A 26,183-nucleotide genomic window follows, 5' to 3' on the forward strand; every position below is an offset into this window, starting at 1 on the left:
CGAGGTAAGGGCAGCTCTGGTGGATTGTTGGCCAGGACACCATGAGAGAGAAACTTCCTGATCTTTTCAAATAGTTCTGTGGGATCTTTAAGGTCCAGTAGAGAGAGCTCTTCTGATACTTCTGATCATTGAGGTTTCCAATTCCCTGAAGTTGTCACACCCCACGCGCACAGACACACCTCAACCTCTGCATCGGGTACGTTTTCTGCATACACTGCGGTTGTGTTGAAGTGAGAAAACAGATGCGATCATTTGTAATTCGGAAATATTTTACGCACTCCCCCACACCTGCCACTCGTCCCCCCGCCCCCGCACAGGTCATTCTTAGAAACGGTTTTGATATTAAGACTGGATGGAATAGAAATCCACAATTCTACACCATCTTAAGTCTTACAGTCGTCTCACAGGTCGAGTAGGATGGTGCGGATTGAATCCGATGTAACTTTCGAGAGAAAAATGTAGACAGTATATGAAAGTGAGGGGCTTGAAGTAAGACTCAGGCAAAGAGGAACAGGAAGTTACAGGCTTTGTGCTTTTATTCACAAGCAGCTTTACTCTCTGTGTGTCCAACCACTCTGTTAGATGCAGAGACGGAAAATCACCACCGCTGTTCCTTTTCCATAGAAATCTCCAGCGCAGGAGAAGAATGCCGTTATTCATCGCACGGTGGCTGTGCCGGCTGGCAGTGCAGCTCAGGAGAAAGCAAAGTTGCTGCGGTGCCTTCCTCCTACTCACGGTCCTGCTACAAACCCAAGGTGAGACATCGATGGGTAGAAATCGCCGCCTCGCCTGAGTTTATTAACACCGCACCTCAGGAAGGATATCTTGGCTCTGGAGGTGGTGGATCACAGGTTCACCAGAATGATACCAGCGTTTGAAGGGTTCAATTATGAAGACAGGCTGTATAAATTCCCTTGCGTTTAGGAGGTTGAGGGGTCATCTGATTGAGGTTTTCAGAAAAATAACAAAGGGATTCAATAGGGCAGATACAGATCCCGTTTATTCATAACTTAGCATATCGAAGTGCGCAGAATTTGACAGTGTTCAATTCTGTTTTAACCTCGGAATCCTGTTTTCCTGTAAAAGGATTTGCACATAAAAACGGCTTCAAAGTTAAGACCACTGAACTTGCGAATTTGACAAATTCTGGAAGCTCTGAAATGGCAAAGTGTTAGCCAATTCCAGTCTCAAACACTCTGGGTCAGAACGTTGTGGGTTTAAGCCCCATGTCAGGACTTTGAGCTCATAGTCTGGGCTAACGATCTTAAAATGCTGGGGGAGTGCCTCATCGCCAGAAGCCTCTGTCCTTGGGATGAGACGTAATATTAATAACCGTCATGTTTTGATAATGCACCTTATTAGACAGGGAGCAAAGGAACATAAAATGGTCGGATTAGGTTTCAAGAGGGAAGTAGAAACGTAGAGGTTTGAAGGGGTATGAGGACAGGATGGGATAGCGAGTTTGAAAGTACAACCGACTCAATTGTAGCTATTTTCATCTGATGAAATTGTGCTCCATCTCTTGAACATTGGTGACAAATTTGTTTTATTAAATGCACCCGTTTTGAACACAGAGATATATATGTAATTGACTTCAATCTAACAAAATAAATTAAAACAATATTAATATTTATAAACATGTATTGTATTTTATTCTAAAATTCATCTAAGTTATAATAAAACATATGTAAATCTGCCGGTCGGTGGTACAAACCCAAGGTGAGAAATCGATGGGTAGAAATGCCACCCGCCCTAACCTTATTCTGTTAATGTTCTTATAATAATAATTCTTGCATTTGATACAGCGCCTAATCACGTCATTGAGACGTCTCAAAGTGCTTCACAGAATATACTGTAAACTGAATCGATTGTATGTTTTCCGGGCGAAACGCCGCAGCTAATTTCGCACAACCGTCCGTGGATTACGTAATTATTATTATTATTTTTTAAAAGGATTATTAATCCCAGGAAGCAATCCGCCAATCATCTAACAACCAGGTGCTTATTTACTGCTCGGTTAACAAAGAGACATGTGGAGTCAGGAAACTTGCCTGAGGTTTCGCCCCGCCCGGGAATCAAACCCAGGTCCTCTTGCTTGCAAGGCAGCCGAAACCCTCATGTATGTGTTTGTCACCTCCCGCCTGGATTACTCAAACGCACTGCTAACCGGTCTCCCCAGCTCCACGATTCAAAAGATTCAGCTCATTCGGAACTCTGCTCATTCACTCCCCAATCCACCACCCAACGGCTCCGCTCGACTGGCACCGAACTCCTGCTCGTCCCTCGCGCCCTCCGCCCCACCATCGGAGGTCTCGCTTTCAGCCACTACACCCCGAAACTCTAGAAGACTCTCCCTCAATCCCTCCACCTTGCCCCCCCTATTTCCTTTTTCAAGTCCTGGCTATCTTCTTCGACCGTGCTTACGGCCCCGTCCGTACACACACGCACACACACACACCCCACCCACCCCAGCTCAAAGTCAGGCTCCGCCATTGTTAAGCACCCTGAGACATTACCCTGTGTGGACGGCACTATATAAGTGCAAGTCGTTGTTGCTGTTGATGAAATGCTACGACTTAATGTAATAAAGATATCAATATGCCCGAAGTTTATACACTGATCTCTTCTGCACCTTTTCAGCAAGTGCAAGTCTTGGCTGTTTGCTGACTGTACGGTCTGCCGAACAACTGCTAAATGTTTCTGTGGGAGACCAACTACAACTGAAGTGTACAGTTCAGTTCTGCGGCAAGAAGCAGTTGCCCGAAACCTACTGGTGTAAATTTTCTACAAATTCCTGCCAGCCGCTGAATGAAACAACGCGGTTATATCCTGGTAATCCAAGACGCACAGTGTTTGTGACGTACCGAGTGTCTTCTGTTCAGCTGAGTGATGGTGGCACATTTGTTTGCCAAGCAAAACATGGAAGTGAGACCGCAGTGGGTTATTCAATCAGAGTAAACGTGAGAGGTAACAAAGGACTTTAAACAGCAGAACTGCCATGAGTTGTCACCGGTGACAAGTTTATATTGCACATAGATTTCTACGATTTCGCCAGGTGGCCATGAGGTGGAATCTGTGTACAGTGAGATGGAGCCCTGTCGCTTAGTGGTTAGAGCACTCACCTCGCAAAGCGATTTGATTTGATTCCCGGGCAAAACGTTGAGCAACTTTCCTTACTCCACACAGCTCTGTTTAGCAAGCAGTAAGTAGGAACCCAGTGGTTAGTCGTTTGGCGGATTGCTTTTCCGGGGGTGATAAACCCATCAAAAAAAAATAATAATTTGGTCATTTAATCCACGACTGTTTGTGGGACGCTGCTGTGCGCAATTGGCTGCCACGTTTCACCCACAAAATATACAGTCAATTCACTTTACAGCATATTCTGTGAAGCGCTTTGAGACGATTCGAAGGTGTGATCAAATGCAGGGATTATTATTATTATTATTATTACAGTAGCTCCTTCACACAGCTTTATGTGATAAAGCTTAGTCAGCGTTTATGGCTTTGTGAGGGGAAGACGAGCACTGGGCATAGACTTGAGTGTCACCCAATTTGCTGATGTTCTTCAGACGCTCCATTGATGTCTCAATGACGTGATCAGGCGCTATATCAAATGGAAGTTATTATATTATCATTGATGTGCAATTAAAAAGTGTGCGAATAATGCCTAAACTAACCACCGTCCTGTTTCTTTTCAGACACTCCTCTGAGTGTACAAATTTCCAAAGCACCGTTAAACCCTTCTGTGGGAGAGAGTCTGTCTCTGAACTGTACAGTCAGGTTCTATGCTAAAGAGGGATCATTGCCAGAAGCCTTTTGGTGCAAACGTGGTGGAGATGGCTGTCCCCGACTGGCTGGAACGATCCACTATCCAACCTTTTCGAAAAATAAGGAAATGTTCATTTTTGTGATCTACACAATTCTCTCTGTTGAGCTGAGTGACAACGGCACCTTCCAGTGTTGGGCAAGGCAAGGCAACGCAAAGGCAGGGAGGTCGATCACTGTGAACATACAAGGTGAGGACGGACTTTAGAGAACAGCACCATGCACTTTGTCATGAGTGAAATAAAAAGGCGATGTGTTTCCGAACCCATTCTTCCACGAATCGTCAAAACATCTATCGTTAAAAAAAGTTTCCAAATGAATGCTTGATTCAAGAATTTTTCCATAATTAAAAACAATAATAATAATAATCCTTGTATTTGATATAGCGCCTTATTATGTAGTTGAGACTCTCAAAGCGCTGCACTGGATATACTATAAAGTGGTTGACTATATTTTGTGGGCAAAACACGGCAGCCAATTGCGCACAGCAATGTCCCATCAACAGTCGTGGATTGAGTGACCAGGAGTATTATTGTCCCCTGAAAGCTATCCGCCAATTGACAAACAACCGGGTTACGACTTATTGCTCGGTACACAGAGGCGAGTGGATTCAGGAAATTTGCCTGAGATTAGGTGCTGCCCGAGAATCCGACCCGGCTCCTCTCGCTTGCACTAACCGCCAGACTACAGGACTCCACAATTTAAAATATTTTTAAGATGCCTTACATCGTGGAGTCCTGTAGCTCAGTGGGTGGAGTCCTGTAGCTCAGTGGTTAGAGCACTCGCTTTGCAAGTGAGAGACCTGAGTTCAATTCCAGGCAGAGGGCGAAACCTTGGGCAAGTTTCCTTACTCCACACAGAGCCTAATAATAATCCCTCCAAACCAAAAACAATAATAAATTGGTCATTTTCAATCTACGACTGTTTGTGGGACATTGCTGTGCGCAATTGGCTGCCGCGTTCGCCCACAAATATACAGTCAATTCACTTTACAGTGTGTTCTGTGAAGCGCTTTGGGACGTCCTCCCGACGTGAAAAGCGCTATATCAAATGCAAGGATTATTATTATTATTATTATTATTTTAAGGCAGAATAACAATAAAATGATATTGTCGATATACAGCCTCAGCGCGTCAGTCCATAATGTCTGAAAGTGATATTAGGAAACTCAGCAGGTAGAAGGAAATTAGCAGCAATAAGGGAACATGACTAAGACGAGGAGGAATGTTGGGTCTCAGAACGTTTTGTGTGCGTGTTTTACAGAAGCCGGTCAGGAGCGAGGATTCTGGACTGTCTACAGCCTCTGCAGGTGGATCATGTTCGGGCTGCTGATCACAGTTCCCGTTCCATTCTGTCACTCGTCCTGTAGCCGAGGTAAGCGCAGATTAGCCTTTTTTTTAATGCTTCAATACAATAATAGTTCTTGCATTTGATACAGTGCCTTATTTTGTCGTACTGACATCTCAAAGCACTTCACTGTATAGTGGATCGACTGCGTATTTTGGGGGCGAAACGCAGCAGCCAGCTTGCGCACAACAAATGGAGGGAACAAACTCTTGTATTTGGGGGATTGTTGCCCAGGGCACCATGAGAAAGAAACTCCCTGGTCTTTTCAAATAGTGCTGTGGGATCTTTAACGTCCACCTGAACAGGCAGATGGGACCTCGGTCTCATCCAAAGGACGGCACCTCTGACAGTGCAACCCTTCCCCCAGCATTGCACTGGAATGTCAGCTTACACTGCGTGATTCAGTATTCAACAGAGCTGGAGCAAATGCTTTGTCGGTAACAGCAGCCGTGTTCTCTATATTGTTAGGAAAACGAGATGGAAATGGACAACACTGAGACAATGTGAAGGAAATTAATGAACCTCGATACACAAAGAGCCCAGAAACATCAGCATTGACTCAAACCACCTCGTCAAGTTGCTTCTGTATTATCGCGTATCTTGGGCTTTTATAAAAGCCGCTCACGGAACTTTATCTAATGTCGTCTTTTTTAAAAAAAGCATATAGCTGACCTTCTACCTCGGAGCCGTGGTGCATTTAATTACTTCAGGGTCGTTCAACTGGCAGCTCGTAGTGAGGGGAGGCGAGACGTAGAGAGAGTGACTGTGAGAGAGTGTGAGAGGGGAGAGATGGTGTGAGAGGGTGGGGGGAAGAGTGACTGAGAGAGAGAGAGAGAGAGAGAGCATGAGGTGGGGGGGTGGGGAAGAATAAGAGAGTTAAATGCTTTGAAAAAAATGTGCTTGACTTTTAGAAAAAAACAGTAAGTAGACTGGACATTGTTGGTTGGCGGGATGAAAGTTGGAGGAATGTAAAGTGGTGTGAGGTGGGGTGGGGGCAGAACTCAGCACAGCCTTATATAATCCAGCCCAGACCAGCAAACAACCAAACTGAACCAAACCCAACCCAACCTATAAGCAGGGAAGAACAGCCCAACTCAACCCAACCACGCTGAACCAAACGTCCAGGATGGCACTCCAGTGCAGTGCTGGGGTGGGAGGTTGTGCTGCTTTGTCGGAGGTTGGAAAAGAGAAGGGAGTTTCTTACATTCTATTCTATCTTGATATTTAAATACCAGTATTATTAATTTACATCTACAGCCCCTCACGCAGCGGGAGGACATCACAATGCGCTTCACAGAATACACTGCAGAGTGTAGAGACGGTGTGTTTTGTAGGCCAACGTGGCAGCCAATTTGCTGCACAGTAATGTCCCTGTAAAAAGCCACGAGCGATTTTATCTGTTGGTCAGGCCACTGGACATTCATATCTATATAGATACCCATCTCCTAAACCACCACCCCCCTACACATAAACCTCAGTTCCCCCAAGCCTTGGCTCTCACTAACCTGGCCCTCACACTCCGAGATTAAGGGGAGTAGAGTGTTTCCCTCGAGGGAGACAGAGAAAGAGTTGGTCACTCTATTCCAGGCACAGGGAGATTTCTGTGTGTAGGTGACCTACACATGTGGGACTCAGTTTAGTTTGAAAACCCTTAATCACGGCGATGGATTTCTGCATGGGTCAGACAGACGGCTGGTCAAAAATAAAACCCAGCTCAGTTAGACGGGGCGGGGGAGAGAATTTTATAAACTGAGGTGTGCGGAAATGTCTCAAAATGCTTCACAGGAAAGTATTGCAAAGTCTAGCATCAACGGCAAGTTTCTGCTGTGCAAAGTCCGGTTTACAGACAAAAGAGAGAGAAAGACAACACACAGTGAGACACACACACACACACACATACCTAAGTATATTTTAAGTGAGACACAGACACACACTGAGACAGTGAGAGACACACACGCATATACACTGTGCGTACACTTGCGCTCAGCTTTCCTGAAGCTTTCCTCTTACTATTCCCGGCACCGAGCGAGAACATCAGGCTGGACTGAAAGGGCTCGAATCTACAGCCTCCCGACACAGTAGAGAGAGCTCAATACCTTTTGCTCAGTGAGGTTTCCAACATCCCCCAAGAGATCAGTATTTATTTCATGTAAAAATTAACAGAAAAATAACTCTTTAGGGTACAATAGCCCCATTTTTTTTAAAAAAAAACACACACACACACAACAATATCCAGCTTGAAGTGTCCAAAATTACATTTTACAAAAGCATCTCAGAATTTTAAATAAAAATTGGTTGCACTTTTTTTTTAAGCGTTGGTACCATACGATGACAGGAATGTGCTGTAAACTCATTCCAGTTATTTGGGTAATTCATTGTGAAATACACATTGTGAAGCTTTGACCTCCTTGCCGCCCCATCCCCCCCCCCCTCTTCCCCCATTTCTCTCCCCCCTCCCCCTAACCCTCCCCCCCCACCCAACTTTATCCCCCCACAACTTTTCCACCTCCCCCCCCCCCCTCCCCATCCTCCACACTCCCGGGTGCTTCTCAGATGTGTTTAGCCCAGTGTTTGTATCCGACACAATGCCTACGCATTGCGTCAGGAGGACGTCTCAAAGCGCTTCGCGGGGAATGTGCTGTAAAGAGTGTAGTGACTGTGTTTGTAGGTGAAAACCGAACATTGTAACATTTGTCAATTGCACATCTCCTGTTAAGAAATACCACAAATCGGAAACCCGACTTAAAAAGTGCCCCACGCCTGCATTTCGGTCGTCGGCTCTCAAATCAGGCACGAACCGGTCACGTGGTCACTGCAGTAGGTCTGAGGCAAAACACAGCAGACTGTGCCGACACACAGCACGGCTAAGCCGGGCACCACCGAAACACGGCTCAGGCACAATCAAAGGCTCGATCATCGCACTATTGCTTTAGGCCAGGGTGGTCCAACATTTTGAGCAATATTTTATCCTTTGCTGGCCAGCACTGTTGCCGGTTGGTGGTGGGGGGGGGGGCGCGCGGGAGACCTAAGCCCCTGGTGACCGCCTGCGGACAACGAACTTGGAAACGGTTCGTGTGATGAAATCATCCCCGGCCCGCTTGTGACCAGTTGGATCACCCTGCTTTAGGCTAACACTCTGCACAGTCACTCTCGTAGCTTTAGCTAATAGGACGGAAGAGCAGGGCCCAAAGTCGTCTTAAACAACCTCCGACTTTCCCTGAATATTTTAAAATGGTCCTTAAATAATTGTCTTCCCCTCTCTCGTTTGGTTTCGGTTGGCATCTGTGATTGTTCTTCCATTCCTCTCCCAGTGACCGTTCAGAAGGCACGTAGGACTGGACCCTTTCCTTTCCGTCTGTTCTTCGCTCTCCGCCTGTTCTTTGCTCTCCACCTGTTCCTTTCTCTCCGTCTGTCTCGGTTTCTGTGGCAGCACCAGAACCAGGACACCAGTGAGGATGTGAAAACAGAAGTACCAAGACCTGAGAAGGGTGGAGATAATGAGATGACATCCAGCGAGTGAGTGTTACTCCATAGTGCGCAATCGGGCAACTAACTGCCGGAGTTAAACCAGCTAAACCCGAGCTACTGGGGCTTTGGCTTGCAGAGTTAACAACAACAACAAATTACGCTTGAATAGCATCAGGAGGACGTTCCCATGGCGCTGGACAGTCAGGGATCCAAACAGGAGCTGAATGGGAAGAATCCCTGCGCCCAGTGACTGGAGTTACCAAATCGGACATTTTACATAGCGGTGACGAGCTGAGGGATGTCTTACCTGTAGAACGCGAGCGAAGAATCAGCGAAGAGGAGCACGAAGGGGGCCACGGTGTAGCTGACCATCAGCTGGGTGGTCGCCCAGGTAACCATGTCGTACAGACACCTCCTCCTCCGCGACACCAGGAAGTGAGGCCTCAGGTTCTTCCTGACCTGGAGGGGAAAACACAGATGGAATTCACACACACACACACACACAAACACGGAGATCTCACAAAACGCAGGCACCAGCTTCCGAACTCCCACCACCACCCCCACCCCGACCTCTCCTGAACCACCTATTCCAACGGGGTTGGGGGATGAGGGATGGACGGAGGTCTGAAATTCCAACTAGTCTTAGCCTTCAGAGAGCATTCTGCCTTAAAATAAAATGAACTAAAGATGGCGCAGAAGGGCAGAAGCTTCTTGACCCTACATGTGGCGCCTTAGCACGCCCTTGCGGCGTCTCGAAACCGGTTACATTTGGAAGCCGGTTTCTCTGAGAACCGCAGAAAATGGCTCCCAAATTAAGGTCCGGATTTAAGATATTTTCCGCAATTCTGGAGTTTTAAGGGTGGGTGGGGGAGGGGGTGGGGGGGTGGGGGGTGGATGGCGGGGGCGAGGGAGCCTGAAATTGGTCGGAATTAAAGGGAAAGGCTTGTAACTTACCGAGCGGCTAGCCAGTGTCATGAAGGAGCCGGTGATGAAGGTGAGGTAATAGCCGGGATATACACCGTGCCACACCGCAGACAGAAAGAAGGTGGTGATGGTGGGGCTGAAGGAACAGCGGTCGTAGCAGATCCTGAGAGAGAGCAAACAGCTCATGATCACTGGTTAGCGGCGCTCAGGGTGAGCTCACCTCATCGCTGTGACCCCACCCCCCCTCTGCCCCTTTAATAAAACATGGAAAGTCCAAGATGGATCCAATAACATAATTTGCATCCCTGCTCTCTGCAATTCCGTCCAGGAGTCGTTCCAAACTCTCTCCCTCCGTCCCTCAACTCGTTCAAAGGTCTGCCTCAAGACCTTCCTCTTCAACCACCACTTCGGTCACCGTTCCCCGTTCCCCCACACCCCCCCCTCCCCCCCACCACCACCCCTCGGCTCTCACCCCCAACACGGACACTCACTCTTTGAGCCACGCAGCCGTCTGAATGTTCCAGTTGTCGATAAACTGCTTCATGCTGGTCGCGAACTGAAAAAACACAAACGAGGGCCAAGTCTTAAACTTCGGACCTTTGAGGAGAAATTCTACCAGGCACTGCCACAGTTTCTCACAGATCACTCCAGCAGTTCTCCCAACACACACTCCGGGGTCACCAAGCGTTGTCTCTTGTCATGCGACCCCTAATGCTTTCAGGGATTAGGTAAGCAGGATGTTTCCCTCCTTCAGAGCGAGAGAGCACGCGCATTCCATTCCAACAATCCATCTCTGGGATTTCCATGGCTAGATGGGATGCGTGGAATTCTCAGCTTGGTTGGGATACTCCGCATGTGTCGACTGACCCCAAAAAAAACTTACGGAGAAAACGGTTCACCGGGTTTAAAGCTACACGTTAGGGAACAGGTGGTGGGAGCCCAGCTCATTCCAGGAGGGGAGATGGGACAGGACCCGTAAACAATGCAGGATCCAACTCCCTTCATTTCCCCACCCACCCCACCCCCACCCAACAGTCGTCACACGTCCTGCTCCGCATAGTGCCAGTGAACGGAGAGAGAACAGAGTCTCACTTTTTCCTTACCTCAATCTTCATGATGTTCAGGTTGCAAGTCAGATCCCACCGAGCTCTTCCGTTCTCATCGTATCCACTGAACCCAAACCCTGCAGCGTTGTTGATGGCATCAGCTGTCAGAGCACAACCATCGAGTGTCAGTGTGGTAATCCTGGCTCGTTCAGCACAGGCGAGAGGACAGCGAGCAGGTCAAGGCCCATCCAGACCCACAACAACAATAATAACAATCCTTGTGTTTCATATAGCTCCTTATCATGTCGTTGGACCATCTCAAAGTAAAGAGCTTCACAGAATACACTGTAAAGTGAATTGACTGTACGTTTTGTGGGCGAAATGCAGCAGCCAATTACGCACAGCAGCGTCTCACACACAGTCATGGATTGAAGTGACCAATTTTTTTTTGAAGCAATTATTACCACCGGAAAAACGATCCGCCAATCGACTAACGACCGGGTTCCTACTTACTGCTGGTAAACAGAGGTGTGTGGAGTAAGGAGACTTGCCCAATGTTTCACCCTGCTCGGGAATCGAACCCAGGTCTCTCGCTTGCGCGGCGAGTGTTCTAACCACTGAGCTAGAGGACTCCACAAAGCATCAACCACCCTGAGTCTTACCCATGGTCCAGACAAAGTAGTACTTGGGTCTGCAGGCCAGGAGGGAGGCATAGAGATAGAAGCAGCGTCTGGGAAATGAAGCCGTGCGGACAAATTCCTCATCTGTGTTGTAGGCGAGGGGAAAGGTCTTCAAAAGCGTAAGGTGCATCAAGAGGGACACACTGCTAGACAGCACCTTACGCCCAACTGCACTCTGCGGAGAGAGAGAGAGAGGGAGAATGAGATAATAATCCTCTCAGAACATCTCAAAGCAGTTCACAGGAAACTGCTGTCAAGTGTAGTGACTGTGAACGCGGCAGCCAATTTGCGCATAGCAAGGTCCTGAAGTCGCAAACGCCCATGATGCGAATAGACGATTGAGCTGGACACTCCTTACTCCCTTTCTCTCTTCCAATAGGATTTTTTAACCACGGGCTGTGCACCTGTCCCTAGCACAAGCCGATGACAACCTGTGAGAGGCAGAAGGGTGTAGCTACTGGTGCAACCTCTCCCGAAAAGGTTGACGTCTTCAGGCAGCACTGCAGGATCACAGGCCAGAATGAACTCGCCTTCGAAGGTCCCAGTGTGAAGCCAAGCCCTGGAGCTGTGTCACTTGGGGCAGGAACTCTATCTGGGTTATCAATGGCTGACTACAGAGAGCCATGGAAAGAATGCAACTAATTATTTCACCGTTGTCTTTTAGATCTTTCTCTCTGTGTTTCTCTCCCCCCCCCCTCACACTTCCCCAAAGTGTTAAGGGTCCGATGACTCTGGGAGCAAGACGGCTGTGCAGATGCCTTTAAATCAGTACATTTCAAGGACACATCCACTAGAGGGCAATCCTCGCATTGAGTTGCATTACAGAGCCACCAGGTCTACAATCCGATAATAGTAATAATAATAATAATCCTTGCATTTGACATAGCATCTTATCACGTCGTCGAGACGTCTCAAAGCGCTTCACGGAATATGCTGTAAAATACTGTGTATTTTGTGGGCCAAACGCGGCAGCCAATGAATGGCTCACAGGAGTGTCCCATAAACAGTCGTGGATTGAGTGACCAAATTTATTATTTATTTATTTATTTATTTGGATACAGGCAACGTGTGCATTAAAGGTCAGCAGTGAAAGTAGCCAATGGCAAAATTAAAACCTAGCGATTTTGAGCCATTCGGGATCTGAAGAACCTTGATTATCGCAGCAAATGTTTAAAAATCTCATTTTAGACCCCAAAAATCAGTTCCTTCGTTAAAACAAATTCTGCGATTTGCCAAATGCGCCACAGCATTTGAAGAGTCACATACATTTCTGGTGGTAGCCTGTAGCTTGCAAACTCCATTTATTATAGTAATAATAATAATAATTTTTGCATTTGGTAAAATCTTATCATAATAATAATAATAATAATCCTTGCATTTGATATAGCGCTTTTCACGTCGGACATCCCAAAGCGCCTCACAGAACACACTGTAAAGTGAATTGACTGTGTATTTGTGGGCAAACGCGGCAGCCAATTGCGCACAGCAATGTCCCACAAACAGTCGTAGATTGAAAATGACCAATTTATTATTGTTTTTTGGTTTTGGAGGGATTATTATTAGGCTCTGTGTGGAGTAAGGAAACTTGCCCAAGGTTTCGCCCTCTGCCTGGAATTGAACTCAGGTCTCTCGCTTGCAAAGCGAGTGCTCTAACCACTGAGCTACAGGACTCTGATGGTTAGAAGGACACCTAGAAGCGCTTCACGGGAATCACTTTGAAATGGAGTGACTGTGTATTTGTGGGCAAAAACAAAGGTCAAAGAGGGGGTTAAAAAAAAGTCAGTTAACAACCTTACCAGAGGTGAGGGGTCGTGCTTCTGGCAATTATCGCTGTTGATCCCCGGGGGACAAACCGGTTTCACCTCGACTTTGCTGCCCTCGATGAAGTCGATGTAATGGTTGAAGGACACGGCAGGTCCTGCCAGGATCCCCATAAAGTTCAGGTTGTAACTCAGATACTCCAGGAGGCTCGGCACTCGCCTGAGAGAGTCCGAAACATTCCTCATCAATCAGAACACAGCGCCTTCTCAGGAGACGGGGGGGGGGGGGGGGGGGGGGGGGGGGGATTTCTAGCAGTTATAGGAACCGGTTAAGATATGCCATCTTCCAGGGGTGGGGTGGGTGGGTGGGGAGAGAAAGGCACTTGGCAAGTGTCAATAATAATACTTTCATTTGATGCAGCACGTCATCGAGATGTCTCGAAAGGCTTCGCAGGATTTTACTGTCACTGTGTGTTTTGTAAGCAAAAGTACGAGGTGTAACGTAGTGGGCTAACAATGCAGTCAAACCAGCCAATAATTATCAACTGGCTGCAGGTGTGACCATCCCACCTTCCTCCCCCACCCTTTCCTCCCCCCNAACTTGTTTGCCCACAATTTTTGCCAATTGCATGTTGCATTTCCATCCCCCAAGCTGTGACTTTAGTGATAATGAAACGAGGATGAGCATCAGCTATTCACTACAGGCTAACCGCTCGCAATTTCTTTACCCGCTCCTTACCCACCTCACTGCCAATCGTTTCTGGGATGGACTCAGTTGAACGTCATCGCGAGCCAGACCTGAATCAAATGAAAGTTGAAAAGGTTTTGAAAAGGTCAGGAGATTTGGACACTACTTGATATATTTTAATATAAATTAAATATTTTAATACCTATAACACACACATATATATAAAGGATCTGTATTTTATATTTTAATATTATTTTAAAATTATATTTTTATAATGGATTTTAAATGAAATATTATATATACATATATTTGTCTACAGTAAGGAGTCAGTTAAGATCAACCTGGGGTTTGGATACCCTATAGTAATGATGAATAGCTCCATGAATACTAGCAGAAAATCACTGAAGGGATTTAATGGACCCTTTGCCCCAAAAGAATAGGGATGAACAAACTTCGTCACCTCGGCTCAGTTGGTTATGTTTTACCTCTGGACCAGAAGGTTGTGGGTTCAAAAACAATATCAATTCTTTGAGCTCACAGTCCGGGCTGACACTCCAGTGCAGTACTGGGGTTGGGGGAAGTGGGAGGGAGTCTACATTATCAGCAGTGCTAGCCTTCGGATGAGAGATTAAGCCATCATCTGCCTGTTCAGATGAACTTTAAGGATCCCATGAGATATCTTACCATCATGAATTTCGAAGGCCAGTTTTGTTACTTTCTGTGTGATCACCATCAATGGGCTATAATGAAAGGAGAACACATTGTCACGGAGTGGGGAAGAGGAGGGGGACAATAATCTCAGATCAAGATTCCTCCCATCATCTGATTATCAGGAAGTCCATGAAAAAGACAAAATGCAGGTCCTCACGATTTTCGATTAATCGCTTTGTTGGATAATTTTCCTTTAAAAATATTTAGTTCTGCTGATAAAAATGCTTTGAGACAATTGGATCTGGTAATGGGAGCGAAGCTGAAACACACACATCCATTCAGAAGAGCTCTTCACTTAATGACTCAATCTCCCTCACTGTTTTAAAGATTTAACAAAGCCAATACCAGGGCGTTGTCAAAAGAATTACTCAATGTCAAAGGAATGATATCCGAATGCCAAACACATGGGGGATGTGATCAATTATTAAATCAAAATTCTTTGCAATGGGAAAGGCAGTAGGTGATGATGTCCCTGCTTTACATATGTGAAACTCAGGTCATTGCGTTCGGCAACATTTAAAGCTCATCCTTGTTGGCTAGTTTTACCGTCGTCAACACAAAATCTTCCTCCTCATCTACTCACCCAGAGAAGTCCGCTGAATGTTCTTTTCCGTCCAGGGCGTAGACTCGGATAATCTGGCAGACGGTGAGATATCCCATGGCTGCCACAAAACTGTACCTGGAATGACAGGGTTTTACGTCACCCATCAAAACACAGGGCTCGTCTGCTCGTTTCAGATGGACATTCAAAGAACAACAACTTGCATTTATGCAGCACCCTTCGCATTGGATGAGTGGTGATACTTTCTCATTAAGGAATGCCACTAAGCAATTTCACAAATTAAACCCGGCTGGTGCAAAGCTGGTTCAGGAAAATGTCTTCCAAGTCTCTTCTCCTCTCCCTCCCCCACCCCAGCCCCACCCAGAATTATACATCCATCAAAAATGACAACACAGATAGAGGCTTTTCTATCCACCCGTTGTGCTGGTTCTCGCTCCCCCACTGGAGCTCTCTACTCTTATCTATATTATCTCCCACCCATTGCTTACATCATTGCCTAATGATATGGCTGTATGCTTTGAGTCACCGTTTACAAAGGTTGGAGGAGAGACTTGACTGTTGGTGTTTATGGAGTTATTGCCAGGCGCGTTACGAAATGAATGACACGCTGAAATATTAACACACAGGAAAGGCACAAAGCAATAATAAAGCAATCGCGGTGGTTACAGATACACTGGGAGAGGCAGTACAGGGATTGCACAAGGGAGAGGAATGCAATGTGAAGTTCAAGGACAGAGTCTACTTGTGATTTTTAATATCTTCCATATAACTTTTATGCGGGATAATAATCCCTGCATATGATACAGTCCTTCACGTCAGGAGGATGCCTCAAAGAGCTTATTGTAAAGTGTGGTAACCCACCCTCCCAATCCAGCATTGAGCTGTTTTTTTTATTTTAAAAAACAAGTCCAATGTCCTGACATCATTCATCCTTCTTGGCAACCCTATTCCAGTCGTCCATTACCCTCTGGGCAAAGAAATACTTCCCGGTGGCTGTCCTGAAGTTGACCTTTGCTCCCCTGACCACACCCCAGCCCCTCGTGTCCTTCCCCCTCGGCGACTCGGAAAGAAAAAAAAACCTCACTCACTTGTGAACACGTTTTACGTCAATCGTGACCAGAACACAGTACGATAGCATCACCTCCAGCAAAAAGTGAACAACAAACCTGCAATGGAGACAGTGTATTACACAACAGCCTCACAACTTGTATTTATGTAGCGCCCTTCAGACAGGATAGTGTCTCAGAGCACATAAACTAGAAGCGTCATTTATTAAACTAGAATGATCGGTTAATAAACTAGAGTTATTGGTTTTGACTCACCATCTAGAACACTGAGCTGTCTTAAAGCGCTCAACAGGAACTTATTGTCAAGGGAGAGCAGAACCAAAGCCTTTTAATGTTTTTATATACAGTAACCTCCTGATAATTCATCGCTCATGGGGGGAAAAAAAGGTTCAGTGACGAGTTATCAGAAGTGTCGAGTTAGACATAAGAGAATAATTGTTCAGTGCAGCTGGGACGTTGACAACTTGACGTCTTAGATGGCAGTGACAAGTGAAGCCAGGGTTGAGTTATCAGATGTTTACGGAACATTTCCACAAGCCTGTAACCTGGAAAGTGCAACCAAACATCAAGTCTTGGCAGCTGGTGGAGGGTTAGATCGTTTGAGAGTCAATGGGACGAATGGCCTCCTTCTGGGCTGTGTGGAGTCCCATAGCCAAGTGGTTAGCACACTCGCTTCACAAGCGAGAGGAAAATAAGACGTACCTTCCAAAGCAGAAGAAGGCAAAGTATAGACCCAAGAGTGTGGCCACTGTATGCCTGACGATGGGGCTGGTTTTGCTGGGGTGCAGGTACTTGCGAAATAGGAAAGCTGTCAATAACCCAAAGAGCTGACACACCACAAAATTCACCTGCGAAAACATGAATACATAATTATCATTTTTGTAATTAATAAAAATGAGAAACCTTCCTTTCGACGTTACAGCCTTGCATCTCAAAGCTCTTGGCTGTGAAGTGTCCTGACGGTGCGTTCTAAAATAAAATTGATGACTTGATGACATATCTATATATGTGTAAAACTTTTCACCAACACCGAATAATGCAGAGAGCGTTCAGCTATTACAGGAGATGCGTTTCATCGCATTCCTGAAAATTTTTCTACCGTGTCTGGAGCACTTGAAAGTGGTGGAGCTCGACCAAAAGAGGGAAGTTGCGAAGCGCTTTATAAAAAGATACATGACTCAAGCAAAAGAGGGGAAGCTAACTGCCTTACATCCAACGAAAGATCAGCTGCCAATGATTTGGACTTTGCGGGTAAATTTTGGACGAGGAGAGAATATAAACCGGGATAACTGACTTTACCTTCATTGTAAGAAGGTATAAGTCTATTAAAGTCTAACATCACGGATTAAGTGACCACATTGTTTCTGGGGGGGATTATTATCCTCCGATCAACTAACAACTGGGTTCCTACTGACCGCTCGGTAAATAAAGGTGTGTAGCCTAAGATTTCACCCCACCCAGGAATCTGACCTGGGTCCCCTCGCTTGTGAGGCGAGTGCGCTAACCATTACACTACAGGACTCCTCGTTAGCTAATCCCGTCCTCCCAACGCTTGAGTTTCCAGGAATGTTGGTGAGATCCTCTTGCTTATCATAATGGGGGTGGGGAGAAGGGGTGATAAGTGCATAAGGAATCAAAGACAGTTCAAACAACAACTAATTACATTCTATAGTGCCTCTCACATCAGGAGAACTCCCAAGACGCTGAAAATACTGGAAAAGCCAAGCAAGTCACCCATTCTAACCATTCCCAGATGATGTCCAAACATATGCCTTCCAGCATGGTTATTATTAATTAAATTAGCTGATTTAACAATTATATTATTCTGTCGTAGTAGTGAGTGAATGATCAGAAGTATCTCAGTTACAGTCCTCCCTCCCACCGACATCAAAGCGTATTGTTGTGCACCACTTCCCACCCCGTCCCCAGTGACAGGAAAAAAACGAAACGTCAAATACTGACAGATACCAGCAGACAGAGAATGCTGGCAATACACAATGATTGAGAGGGGAGAGAGTGCCGTCCATTGCACTCGCAACTTCTCTCCCCTAATCTCCTTGCTTTGGTGATGTCCATCCTGGTCCGAGGGGATATCAAAGATCCCCGTGACACATTTTGAAAAGAGAAGGGTATTTCTCCCAGTTTCCCAGCGAACAATTCCATCCCCCACTCCTTCCCCTCCTTACCCCACCAAGGTTAAAAATCAACCAACCAGTCACCTACCCCATGCGGTGTTGGCCGGCTACATTGGCTACAAATTCACAGTCACTACACTCAGTGTTTCTTGTGAAGCACTGGGAGATGTTCATGCAGCATCATAAAGATACAAGGTCATTCAGTCAAAAAAAAATCAGCTGACTCTCATCATGCAACCCAGACAGAAAATCCTGGAACTCTGGCTGTTTCCCATTAGCTGTCAAAGTTACCCACAACTCAAGAGAGAAAGAGAGGGAGGGAAGGAGATAGAGAGAGAGAGAATAAGGGAGAAACTGAAATTCTGATCATCCCATCACGAGAACTTGTTCTTCCACATGGGTTTGACTCATAATCTCCCTGACCCATCAAACCCAACCCCTTGTCATTACTGAGAGAGAGAGAGAGAGGAACGTACAACCTCATTCCACATCATTTCAATAAAATAAGATCATTTAAACCACTACAATTTTCCTTAATTCTCCAGTAACTGCGGAGGGTTAAATGATAAGTCGCCAAATGAATCTCCTAAATTGACCGTAACTTTTAAGACACAGTGCAACTACGTCAACTAATTACGTTCAGTTAAAAACTCCGCTACGTGATTTATTTAAAACAAAACAAAGTGCATAACTCAGCACTTCAGTCGATTTCAAATCACAGGCAGACAGACTCACACACCCTCTCCCTGTCTTTCTCTCTCTTTCTCTTTTTCTCTCCGATCAATACAGAAATAAATCAAAATACACCGTTTTTTTAAAAAAAAATCGTACAATATCATTTTTTTAAAAACTCGGATCGTGAATGAAAACGCTGTAGTTAGTACCTGCTCTGTGGGGAGATGAAGTTTCTCACTGAGAGGCACAAACTGACCGGTTACGCCTGAACCCATGCTTGGAAGCTGTGTGTAGAGAGGTGACAGGTAACAGCAGCTCACCTGAGACAGACTGACTGACACACACACAGACACAGACAGACACACACACCAACCTAAGCCCATAACCTCAGCAACCTCCTTCTTCTTCCAAAAAAAAATCTCCTCTTCTCACTCCTATTGGCCAGGGCGAGTCATTTTTTCCAGCTCACCAAGGAGTGGCCTGAATAGAAATCCCTTTCAACAAAACAAATCACTTGAAGGGTGTTTCCCAGAAACTTTGTCCAAAAGACGTAAAAGGGAGGGCTGCTGCTGCTCTGCTCTTAAGTTCATTTTAATAACAGTGAGAGTCCTCGGGTTTGATGCAGCGCCTTATCGCGTCGTTGAGACCTCTCAAAGCGCTTCGCAGAATATACTGTTAGGTGGGGTGACTGTGTATTTTTTTGTGGGCGAAACGCGGTAGCCAATTGCGCTCCGCAGCGGTTCCCACAAACAGTCGCTTGTGATCGAATTTTACTTTTTTTTTCTTGGGGGGGGATTATTACTCCTGGAAAGTGATCTGTCAATCAACTAACAAACCCGTTACTACCTAATGGTGCTTACTAAACAGAGGCGCGTGGAGTAAGGAAACGTGCCTATGGTTTTAACCCACCTGGGAATTGAACCCGGGTCCTCGCGCTTGCGAGGCGAGTGCGCTAACCGCAACGCAAGGCGACTCTCGTAGCCCTAAATACACAGTTTCTAGTCAAATTCCCCTGTTCTGATTAATTGTCACCAACCCATGGTGTTTAATGTCCATGCTCCAGGATATCTAAGCTCCTGGCAGTCAGTTTTTGGAGGACGACATCAGTGTTTCCAGTGGAGGAGAGATCCTAAGCTTCACAAAGAAGCCTGGAATGTGCTGATCACAGGACTTCCATTTTAACCTCACCGGACCTTAAACAACATATATTTATCCCATTTAAAGTGCTCCACCCACCAAAAAAAACCCCCACATGAATAAGCATGGCATTTGATTTAGCGTCAACTCAAAGCACCGTGTGGTTTGAGTGTAGTGACTGTTTTTTAGACAAGACGGTAAAAATTACAGCATAGAATAAGGTCATTTGGCCCCATTGAGGTTTATACTGTTTCCTGAAACCCACCAGACCCTCAACCCATCAAAGCTCAAACACGGAGCAAGACCACTGAAGGAGGGATACAGACAGTGTGACCCCAATGGAACCAATTCCCTCCCTCTGCTTCCAATCCCCCCCCCACACACACAACACACAAATCAATCAATCCCCTCAGGAGAGGAAAGGGGAGGAGGAAGTTGACCCAAAGATTCGCAGAGTAGCTGAAAGTTGTTATTATTTAATATTTAGCTAAGGGACAAAAGATTTATGGAATCGGTTAGAGCACTCCCCTCACAAGCAAGAAGACCCGGGTTTGATTCCTGGTCGGGGAGAAACCTTTTCTTACTCCACACGCCTCTGTTTACCTAGCAGTAAGTAGTTAGCCGATCGGCGGATCGCTTTCCGGGGGTAATAAACCCTTCGAAAAATGAACGATAATAATAATTTGGTCACTAACTCCACGACTGTTTGTGGGACAGTTGCTCTACACAATCGGCTGCCACATTCCTGCCACAGAAGTACACAGACGATTCATTTAACAGTATATCCCGCGAAGTGCTTTGGGACGTCTCGACGACATGATAGGGCACTATATCGAATGCAAGGATCATTATCATTATAAAAAANGTTTTATTGCTATAAGTCATCTTGTTGTTATCGTGCGAGAGACCCTGTGTGTGTGTGTGTGTTACATATTGTTGGCCACAAGATGTCGATAGAGGTCCTTGTTCTGATTGCCGGCAGTAATGGGTTCCCCGCCTGACTGACACCTGAGGCCCAGCGATTCCCACGCTTTAAACTCAAATGATTGAAATTGAACTAGTTCTTAGATCCCCTCTTAATCCGGAAGCCGGTCCGCCCGGTGTCTCTTAAAGAGAGCTTTTCCGGATTGAGGCGGGACTTAGGAACTTTGCCGAACCGCTGCGCGATCCAACAGTTACCGGCAGTCGTGTGGGACGCAGTTGAAGCATTTCAGGCCCTGACCTGACTTCCTTACAGAACCATAGCTCTGACTGAACCCAGGCTCGCAGGATGGGGAGTCCCTCCTTGAGGCATCCCAGCCCCCCACATCTGCCTGGATGACGCCTTCACTTGATCCACCTCTCCCCGCATAGTCATAGTCACTTTCCAACCAAATCCTGTGAAGCACTTTGAGCCGTGCTCCTGATGCGAAAGGTGCCGCACTGAACTGAGCAAGGATGATGGCTATTATTATCATGAACAGCAATAATAATAAATCGTTGAGCACTTTTATTTCCTGGCTTCACTAAAATGCACAAAGAAATGAGCAAATGTTTGCAGATTTCCTACGAAGCGTAGAGAGAGAGAGAGAGGAGAGAGAGAGGTGAAGGACCTTGAATGAAGATTTCGGTTGAATTCGCCTCTTCCCCCACTCATTTTTGCCCCTTTTCCTGAGGGGGAACGTGAGTGTGGGGGGAGGTGAGGGGTTGTAAATGGGTCTGAGAAGGATTAAAGAAAGAAACTACTGTGAGACGGAGAATAGATTTTGACTTAAGTCTGGATGCGGAGAGACTGGCATTAAAGTCGCCATAAAGTTAGGAAAATTGGAGATTTATTAGTGAGCTGCCTGACCGGGTCTCCGACCCTCTCTCTCCCCCACTTCCCTCTCTCTTACTCCCTCCCTCTCCCGACCCCCCCCTCCCTTCCCCCTTTCCCTCTCCCTTCCCCCTTGCTCTCCCTCCCCCCCACCCCACCGCCCCCCACACACACACACACAACAGGACAGTGTGCTGCTGCCGCATGGCTGAAAGTCAAAGGCTTGTTTAAACATCTCTCAGGTTATTAACTGAAACGCTTTCAGAGTCCTGAGGCCTAATGCTCCCCCCCCCCACCCCCTCCCCAGCCCCCACCCCCTTCTTTCTCTCTCCCGCCTGTAAACCCTTCTATTGCTCTTGGTCTTTGTGTGCTGAACCTATCATTTCCACAGTGTCTGGCGCTGGAGTTGGGAGTTTATCGCCAGACGTCCGAGAAAATACGGCAGATTCCCAGTGTGTGCAGTTGTCAGAGTTGGCGGCCGTTTGCTGGTTTCTTGAATGTACAGAAAGAGTCACTCATCTGAGAAACACCAGCAAAATAACAGCGGGTTATACATGGCTCTCTCGCTCTTCCCCAGACACATTGAAGCAAAACACAGATCCCTTTCTCCCACGTGTTCAGTCATTGGGAAAATTACGAGGCACCAACACCCTCACGTTTGCTGAGCTTTTTTTTTAATAACAATAAGCCTTGCGTTTGATATCGCGCCTCATCACATCGTCCAGATGTCTCAAAGCGCTTCACAGGATACAATGTAAAGTGCAGTGACTGTATCTTGTGGGTGAAACATGGCAGCCAGCATGCGCACAGCAAGAACCCACAAACAGCCATGGAGTGCGTGGCCATTTTTATTTTATTTGGAGGATGTGTTGGTCAGGACATCGGGAGAGAGAAATTCCCTCGAAACCTCCCGCTGGACAGGCAGATCGGACCTCGATGTAACGTCTCATCTGAAGGCCGGCACCTCTTGACAGCGCAGTGCACTACCCGCCCTGCCTCGGAGTGTCATCTTAGATTACGTCCCGACGTGGAGCTTGAACCCCCAACCTTCCAACTCAGAGGCGAGAGCACCGCCAATGAGCGAAGCTGATACCAACGCTTGGCAGATGCCGAGACGGAATTGGTTGTCAGTGTGGTGTCAGTGCCACCGTGGGTTTCTAACATCATCCTATATAGGACCCTTCGCATAAGGTGGAGGGGGGGGTGGGGTGGGGGTGGGGGGGGGGGGGTCCCATAGCACTGAAACCTTCATAATAATAATCCTTGCATTTGACGCAACATCGTGTATCACGTCTCAGAGCGCTTCACAGAACGTGCCGCCGCTGTCGAGCGCGCGACATAAATGCAAGTCGTCGCTGACGCTGTCGGACCCCAAAGGGTATTTTGTGGGCGGAACGCGGACCGAGTGACCGAAGAGCGAGCGAGCGAGAAGGAAGGAAGGACAGAGAGAGAGAGAGAGAGACAGAGAGAGAGAGAGAGAGAGAGAGAGTGAGGGTGGGAAGAAGGAGAAGAAAAAAAAGAGAGATTTTGTATTAAAATAAAAAAAAACGCGCGCGCGTGTGTGAGTGTGTGTGAGTGTGAATGAGTGAGTGTCTACGTGTTAAAGAGTTGTTGAGCCTTTAAGGGGCCTTTCCCTTTAAGGAGAGCCGCGGGGGGGGGGGGGAGGAGGAGGAGGTGGGCGGGGAGAGAGAGGAGGGGGGGGGGCGGGGCGACACCTGATTGGTCGGGGGGAGGTCCGGGCGCGCATCAACCGGGGCGGCGGCGGGGAGCCCCGCGATTGGTCCGCCGCCGCGTATGTTGCGACCGGACGGCCAATGGGAGTCGGGGATTCCGAGCAGATGGCGGGAAATATGAATTTGGCGGCAGCGGCTTTGGCGCCACTGAGAGAGAGAGAGAGAGGAGAGAGAGAAGAGAAGAGGAGAGAATCCGCTTCATTCACAGCCACACAGCGGCTCGGGCTTCGGAGGCGTCTCTGAGGCCATCTCTCCGCCCCTCCCGGGGGCCCGGCCCGCACCATCCGTTGCATCCCGCCTCGCCCCCGCCCCCGGCACCGGCGGGACCCCCCGGAGCCGACGGCGGGTACCCCCCGCGCCCGCGCCGCCCCGACATTTGGTCCCCGTTCCCCCGATTTCCCGCTCCAATCCCGGTTTGAAATTGACCCTATTTTTTTTCCCCCCTTTTCTCCTCTCTCTCTCTCTCTCTCACACACACACACTCACTCTTTCTTTCTCTCTCTCTCTCTCCTTTCCTTCCTCTTTTTTTCTCTCCCCCTCTCTCTCTCTCACACACTCCCTCCCTCCCCCCCCTCTCTCTCTCGTTTCTTTTTTTCCCCCCTCTCTCTCTCCCCCTCCTCTTCTCCTGTTTTTATCTCTTTATTTTCTCTCTCTCCCTCTCTCTCTCTCTCTCTCTCTCCCCCCCCACTCCCTCCTCCCGCGCGTGTGACCCCCCCAAAAAAGGGGGGGGGGGAGAGATTTAAAAAAAAACTCTTCCTCTCTCCCCCCCCCATTCCCCCCCTTTTTGTGTCCCCCCTCTCTCTCTCTGTCTTCTCTTTTATTCTTTTTCCTTTCTCTCTCTCTCCCTCCATCTCTCTCTCTCTCTCAATCACACACACACACAAAAAAAAGTGGGGGCAGTGAGTGAGTGAGTGAGTGAGTGGGGGGTTGAGAGAGAGAGAGAGAGAGAGGGGGAGAGAAGGAAGGAGGAGGGAGGGGGGGGGGGAAAGGGGGGGTTAAAAAAAAAAGCAAAGCTATGCCCCGGGGAGGGTCCCCGGCCCCGGGGAGGGGGGGGTCGGTCTCGGGCTCCCACAGGAAAGTTGCGCCGCGCGGGTCGGAGAACGGGTTCGGCGGCCCCGAGATCCAGAGCTGCTTCGGCCAAATCGCGGTGGGGGGGTACACCCACCACCACAACAACAACAACAACAGCAGCAGCAGCAACAACAACAACAGCAGCAACAACCGGGGGGGGTCCGAGCCCCGGGGAGACTGTCTGTACACCACTCCGCGGGGACCCGAACTCCGAGCCGTCAGGTCCCACAGCACAGGCCGATTGCCGGTAAGAGCATCACTGTGTGTGTGTGTCTATATATTGTATATATATATATCTATGTATGTACTTCTATGTGTGTCTCTCTGTGTATATGTGGGTACATTAATGTGTATTTTTGGGGGTTTCTGTGTCGTTGCAAATCGATGGGGGTTCTCTGTGGCAGTGCTTCTGTCAGAGACGGATCTCTGCTGTTAAGATGGACCGATTTTTTTTTCAACGCTGTCGATTTATTGATTGATGGATTTATGTATTTATTGATTGATTTATTTTTAAAAATATATCATTTTTTTAAAAAAAAATGGTAAGAGGTTCCCCCCCCCCCACTCCCCCCCCCCCCCCACTCCCCTCCCCCCCCACTCCCCCCCCACTCCCCCCCCCCCCCCCACTCCCCACTCCCCCCCCCTCCCCACTCCCCCCCCCCCCCCCACTCCCCCTCCCCACTCCCCCCCACTCCCCACTCCCCCCCCCCACTCCCCCCCCACTCCCCACTCCCCCCCCCCCACTCCCCACTCCCCCCCCCACTCCCCCCCCACTCCCCCCACTCCCCCCCCACTCCCCCCCCACTCCCCACTCCCCCCCCCCCCCCCCCCACTCCCCCCCACTCCCCCCCCACTCCCCCCCTCCCCCCACTCCCCCCCACTCCCTCCCCACTCCCTCCCCGGCGTTGATTGTGTGGTTGAGGTCAATCCCTCCCACTTCCTCCCCACCCCCTCCTGTCTCTCTCTCTCTCTCTCTGTCCTCTCTCTCTCTCTCTCTCTGTCCTACCCCTCTCTCTCTCTGTCCCCCCCCCCCACCCCCCGTGTGTGTGTTTGTGCAAAAAGATTTTTTTTATGAATCTGATGGTTTTTTTTATTTTTGAAACTCATATAGGAAATGAACCCCTGTGTTGAGCGGCTGAGACTGGAAGACACTGTTGAACCGGTTTTTATTTAGTGAATCGATCCAGTGTGTAAATGAGAGAGACACAGAGAGAGGCAGTCAGTCAGACAGAGAGAGAGGCAGACAGACAGAGAGACAGAGAGAGAGAGGCAGACAGACAGACAGAGAGAGGCAGTCAGTCAGACAGAGAGAGAGGCAGACAGACAGAGAGAGAGAGAGAGAGAGAGGCAGACAGACAGACAGACAGAGAGAGGCAGACAGACAGAGAGAGGCAGACAGACAGAGAGAGGCAGACAGACAGAGAGAGGCAGACAGACAGAGAGAGGCAGACAGACAGAGAGAGAGAGAGAGAGAGGCAGACAGACAGACAGACAGAGAGAGGCAGACAGACAGAGAGAGGCAGACAGACAGAGAGAGGCAGACAGACAGAGAGAGGCAG

The 26,183-nt window shown here is 47.8% G+C and overlaps 2 protein-coding genes across 3 annotated transcripts; one reads left to right on the top strand and one right to left on the bottom strand.

The window, feature by feature from the left end:
• The first annotated feature begins 479 nt into the window (after positions 1 to 479).
• LOC103179522 lies at positions 480 to 5,762 on the top strand. 2 transcript variants are annotated; one of them, XM_007894852.2, is made up of 5 exons: positions 480 to 755; positions 2,641 to 2,967; positions 3,699 to 4,016; positions 5,089 to 5,199; positions 5,641 to 5,762. In XM_007894852.2, the coding sequence occupies exons 1-5, from the start codon at positions 647 to 649 to the stop codon at positions 5,667 to 5,669; spliced, it is 894 nt and encodes a 297-aa protein (XP_007893043.2). In that variant the 5' UTR covers positions 480 to 646; the 3' UTR covers positions 5,670 to 5,762. The 2 variants fall into 2 exon arrangements, with proteins under 2 accessions (XP_007893043.2, XP_007893045.2); XM_007894854.2 differs by having other exon boundaries at positions 2,641 to 2,832.
• A 2,408-nt stretch (positions 5,763 to 8,170) lies between these two features.
• On the bottom strand, positions 8,171 to 19,263 carry LOC103179523 (lysophospholipid acyltransferase 2). Its single transcript, XM_007894856.2, has 13 exons — positions 19,098 to 19,263; positions 16,781 to 16,926; positions 16,100 to 16,177; positions 15,033 to 15,128; positions 14,423 to 14,478; positions 13,794 to 13,848; positions 13,087 to 13,270; positions 11,273 to 11,465; positions 10,668 to 10,771; positions 10,056 to 10,120; positions 9,595 to 9,727; positions 8,948 to 9,099; positions 8,171 to 8,651 (listed from the first exon to the last, which is right to left on the bottom strand). Exons 1-13 carry the CDS (start codon positions 19,161 to 19,163, stop codon positions 8,411 to 8,413), a joined length of 1,569 nt encoding a protein of 522 aa, XP_007893047.2. The 5' UTR covers positions 19,164 to 19,263; the 3' UTR covers positions 8,171 to 8,410.
• Positions 19,264 to 26,183: the final 6,920 nt, after the last annotated feature.

Source organism: Callorhinchus milii, unplaced genomic scaffold (genome assembly GCF_018977255.1).
Source record: "Callorhinchus milii isolate IMCB2004 unplaced genomic scaffold, IMCB_Cmil_1.0 Scaffold10, whole genome shotgun sequence".
In the NCBI taxonomy this organism is placed as follows: domain Eukaryota; kingdom Metazoa; phylum Chordata; class Chondrichthyes; order Chimaeriformes; family Callorhinchidae; genus Callorhinchus; species Callorhinchus milii.

Coding starts and splice junctions, on each gene's coding strand:
- LOC103179522 (XM_007894852.2), top strand. CDS start 647: ATGCCGTTATTCATCGCACGGTGGCTGTGCCGGCTGGCAGTGCAGCTC. Junction 4,017..5,088: donor GATCACTGTGAACATACAAG/GTGAGGACGGAC, acceptor CGTGTTTTACAG/AAGCCGGTCAGGAGCGAGGA. Junction 5,200..5,640: donor TCACTCGTCCTGTAGCCGAG/GTAAGCGCAGAT, acceptor CTATATTGTTAG/GAAAACGAGATGGAAATGGA.
- LOC103179523 (XM_007894856.2), bottom strand. CDS start 19,163: ATGGGTTCAGGCGTAACCGGTCAGTTTGTGCCTCTCAGTGAGAAACTT. Junction 15,129..16,099: donor GACGTAAAACGTGTTCACAA/GTGAGTGAGGTT, acceptor CTGTCATTCCAG/GTACAGTTTTGTGGCAGCCA. Junction 9,100..9,594: donor TGACACTGGCTAGCCGCTCG/GTAAGTTACAAG, acceptor TTTCCCCTCCAG/GTCAGGAAGAACCTGAGGCC.